The following is a 4,566-nucleotide window of genomic DNA, read 5'->3' on the forward strand; positions in this document are numbered from 1 at the left end:
CTTGTAGTCTTACGAGATCACACCAACCGCGTTTGTGGTGTGGCCGCCACCGTGTACTGAAGGGAACAAGGCCCGCGGCGTTTCGGCCAGAAGCTTGATAATGAAGACGGCGGGGAGCATCCGGGAGAGGCTTGCCGGAAGGCACGTCGGAGATCCACTTGTGCGTGGGGAAGGCCCGAGGATATCCATGGAGTTACCTGACCGGGAGCTTGGCCCTTGCGAGGGGCTCCAACGAGGGCTAGGGGAAGCTTGCGCGCTTCTCGATACCTCGGTAAAAATACCGGAGTAGTCAACGGGAGTTTGCATATCTCTACCTTACTCTTTAGCTTCCGCATTTACATTGCAATCTTGGTGTGTGGTTTACTTTCTTAGCTTAGTGATAGGCTTGTTGATAGGTTTGGAACCTAGGTTGCATAACTCCTTTTGCGGTAGAGATAACAACATACTAGCAAAACCGTAGTTGCACATTTATATTGTTTATCTTGTGCATAGGTTTTTGCTAAGGATAGAAAAAGAGGGCATAGTTTAGAGTTAGAGTTTTAAGCTACCTAATTCACCCCTCTCTTAATCGTCACGGTCCCTTACAATTATGTATAGTAGCATGAATTGCAATAAAATGTAGGTCCAGATTTGATGACTAGTTAATATTCTGCCATGAGATGTTTGTGTGGCTTAGGTTCCAAACTGAGGCCATGAGATAGGTTTGGTAGTATTGAACATGGAGCAATAGCATCTAGTTATGTTTATTTTGTATATTTTTTAGATTTGAAATCCAACTTTGTGACAATCATGGTTTGTGGTTTTTGAAATAGATGGACAAACTAATAACTTTGCATAATGGATATATAGTGTGAAGAGAAATGATTATGGTGGTGTTGATTTTGATGGAATGCAAGAGGTGTGTATGTTCAAATTTGTACTATGGATTATCGAAGGATCACCGAAGCTCCTGGTAAGAAAAAGATGAGGACTGACCAGTGACCAGCGATGAATATAGTAGAATTCACCGGTGAGGCGGTCGTGCGCTGTCCCCATGCCATAGTCCGTCAGTCTCTCATCTAGGTACATCTCCATTCCCCAGGAACACCGCAGCCCAACAAGAGCAAGAGGGCCCGGTCCAAGAGCACCAGAGTGTATGGGTCGTAGTGGGCCTATAATGTCATACCCAATAGAGAGGGCGAGTGGGAGAGTGTAACGGTTGAATTCTGTAAACACTCTTGTCGGGTTCATAAACCCGGGGTCCCTCATGGAGCGGCTTCCCAACAAAGGCTCGGCCCAACAGACAACATTGCGAGCAAACGTGCAACTCATGGGCCGGCCCAAAACACCTAAATGACAGGCCAGAAGGACAATCTAATCCCTGACCGGAAGGCCTGGCCGAGGAGGAACGGCGTCCGCTTCCGACTCCGGCCCGCCTCTCTGACCGGAAGGCCTCACGAAGAAGGAACAACACTCGCTTCCGACACCGGCCCACCTCTGGACGGCCTCTCCGACTGGAGGGCCTGGCCAAACACCACTTTCGGCTCCGACCCGCATCTCCGACTGGGGATGCGTCAAAACCCCTGCTCACTGCTCTTCTCCAACTAACGCAATCAGGGCCGACTGGGACCAACCGACTGGGGACGCCTGCTCGGTAAGGACCATGAATCAGATGAAGAAAGTAAGACAGGGCACTCAAGTCAACCGTAATACCAAGGATCGTACCATGTGCACCTGCAGGACAGTACCCTGCGACCTCCCTGGCATAACAGAGCCCAAGCAGTGTTGTAGGCGCCGACATTTTCCCTATAGTGTTGTGGGCGCCATCAACTCCCATACCAGACAAACACGGTAAGGCTCCCCCATATGCCTCTGGGCATCAACAGTGTTGTGGGCGACGGCATTTACCATACCGGGCGAACATGGTAAAACCCCCTGCATGCCTCTCAGCATCAACAGTATGGCAGGCACCGACGTCTGCCATACCAGAAGAAGACGACGCAACCTTCCACGTGCATCTGACATTAAACAGTATTGTGGGCGCCTACCATCATCTTGTATCCACCGGCGTGGGCAACAAGACTTAGTAGTATACGTACTCTCTCCCTCTCACTTGTAAGGCCATTCCCTTCATCTATAAAAGGGGATGCGCTCCCTCCCAACGAAGGGATCAATCAAGTTCACTAGTACACAACAACAAAACCACCAGGTTCAAACCACAAGCATACGCTCGAACACTTAGCGCATAGCGAGGCTCCTGTCACTCTCGGCCCTTCAGACCAGAGTCCGACCGGACCTCTTGCACCCCCTATCTTTCTCCTTCTCGTTTGTAACCCCGCTGCAAAATTCGAGCACCTGTGCTCAGGAATAAAGTCACCGACCGACTCAAACTGAACGTAGAGCACGTTGCCTGAACCAGTATAAACCATGTGTCATTGAGTGCTAAACCACCTCCGATCACAACGTACGATAAAACTACAAATATTTACCTGTTGGTCGCTTTACAACTCTACTTTCTATTCAAGACAGAGCTAACCTCGGCTAACATCTCTCCCTCTCCCTCTACTCTGATTGGCGTTTGACAACGAGGATGTCGTTGACACCCCACATAGCCACTTCTGAGAATATATAATTTAACAAATACTCTTATACTGATATCACACAATGTTGAGAATAAAATTATTTGAAAACTAGAACATGACACACGCCTAACTAAGCATGGATCGGTACTCCACAGAATCAAACATGACTTTTATTGCGTAACCAGTGAAAACCACTTAAAAACTGGGAGTGGAACCCCTGTAAAATGAGCAGGCACATGATCACGTGGGAGGGCCGCTGTAAAAGCCGGGACTGAGTGCTACGCTCGAGCAGGCACATGGTCTCGTGGGAGGAGGGAGGAGAAAACGAACACATGTCACGTGGGAGGAGGGACACTGTAAAAGCCAGGACTGAGCACAACGTAGTACTCCAGCAGACACATGGTCCCGTGGGAGGATGGAAGAGAAAACGGTGTAAAAGAGAGGAAGGAGGGAGGAGAAAACGCTGTAAAAGTGTGATGAAAATGCAGGGGAAGTGATTCGAACTCAAGCAACACCACTGAGCTATGTGGATGCTTGTGACATTGATATTGATATACATGTCTGACCGATCCTATTTGAACTGTATTAAGCCGGCGGTTGAACCAATCAAACTGTGAACCGAGACCTTTACCGGCTCAATCTTCTATTCGGTCCTAGCGTAACAACTGTGGTTAATGACAGCGTCAAAAGTCAGCTGACACTCCCGAGTTCCACCGGCCACCGGTGACCGGCCTAATTACGAATTCACGTATCCACCTCAAGCCCGGCGTGGGCCGGCGCTGGTATATACTTTTGACACCAGAGGAAGGTACCAGTTACCTGCAAAAACAGATGTTGGTGGTCCGGCTCGTTTGTCCTTGACTTTTTCAGTGGAAGCTCACTGCCGTCCATTGCGGTACCTACTGAAAAACAACGAGAAGTTGTCAATGTCAGTCCGGCACCATTAGACTAAGTCGCCGAAAGAGCAAGCATAATCTGACGAACAGGCTGAAAGCCACAAAGGAGTGCATTCCGCGGCGTAGTATAAAGCATATATCTTGCGAAATTCCTATGTACGAGCTCACGTCGGGAACTAGCTGGCTCAGGCGGCCTCAGGCACGGTGGCACGCTACGAATGGACGGCGGCGGCGATAATGGCCGCTCGCTCCTGACCATGCTAGGCCTCGGCGTCCTCGCCTGCAACTCTGCCGCGGCCGTCTACAGGTCCTGGGGCGACGTGGCCTCGGTGCTGTTCGTGGTCGCCGCCAACGCGGCGCTGCTGCTGCTCCTGCATTTTCTGCGCAAGTTCGAGCGCGCGCGACCTGGGGACGACGACAGGGGCAAAGCCAAGGCCGCTGTCTGGGCGCTCACCACGCTGCTTATGGCGATGTTCGCTTCGCGTGTGGCGCCGCTGATGCCGCCAATCGTCGGCGTCGCCGTCTGGGTGGTGGCTCTGGCGACGGCCGGTGGTGGGTTCTGGGCCTTGTTTATTGGCCCCTGAGAACTGAGAAGCCGCCAGCCAGTGATGACTGATGAGTGCGTTATTGCTAAGGCCATGCATGTCATAGGCGTATTTGACCATTCATATGTATCTTTTCTTTTTCTTTTTCTTTTTTTGCATCTCTCTGTTTTCCCTCTTCTGCCAGTGCCAGGACGAACAAGGTCACGGCCATGTCAAGGGATGCTGACTCAGGAACACGCGTGCCAGTAAGCGGCTGATGGAGTTCTACCTTAGGTCTAAATATACCATTATTTTTTGGGAAAATTGTGTTCTTGTCTTTGTCCAGTACTTGAAATGTGATTTTGCTCATGTTTTTTCAACTTTGTATTTTTACCCTTGTTATTTTGAATTGAACTGTCCGTCTGCCTCTCTTTTGGATGAACGTCAAATACCCAGGCAATAGATGGATTAAAAAAATTTAAAACCTGAAAAGAAAAGGCCAAATGACCGCAGTGTTCCTTATCTCTTTCTCTCGACTCGTCCAAACACACGCCACCCGGAGCGGGCGGCGGTGCGATGCAGGCT

General features: G+C 50.1%; 1 protein-coding gene across 1 annotated transcript; it reads left to right on the forward strand.

Moving 5' to 3' along the window:
- The first annotated feature begins 3,557 nt into the window (after positions 1-3,557).
- On the forward strand, positions 3,558-4,297 carry LOC136524826 (uncharacterized). The gene has a single exon (XM_066518069.1). The coding sequence runs from the start codon at positions 3,676-3,678 to the stop codon at positions 4,039-4,041; it is 366 nt and encodes a 121-aa protein (XP_066374166.1). The 5' UTR covers positions 3,558-3,675; the 3' UTR covers positions 4,042-4,297.
- Positions 4,298-4,566: the final 269 nt, after the last annotated feature.

This window comes from Miscanthus floridulus, chromosome 18, assembly GCF_019320115.1.
Source record: "Miscanthus floridulus cultivar M001 chromosome 18, ASM1932011v1, whole genome shotgun sequence".
NCBI classification, from domain to species: domain Eukaryota; kingdom Viridiplantae; phylum Streptophyta; class Magnoliopsida; order Poales; family Poaceae; genus Miscanthus; species Miscanthus floridulus.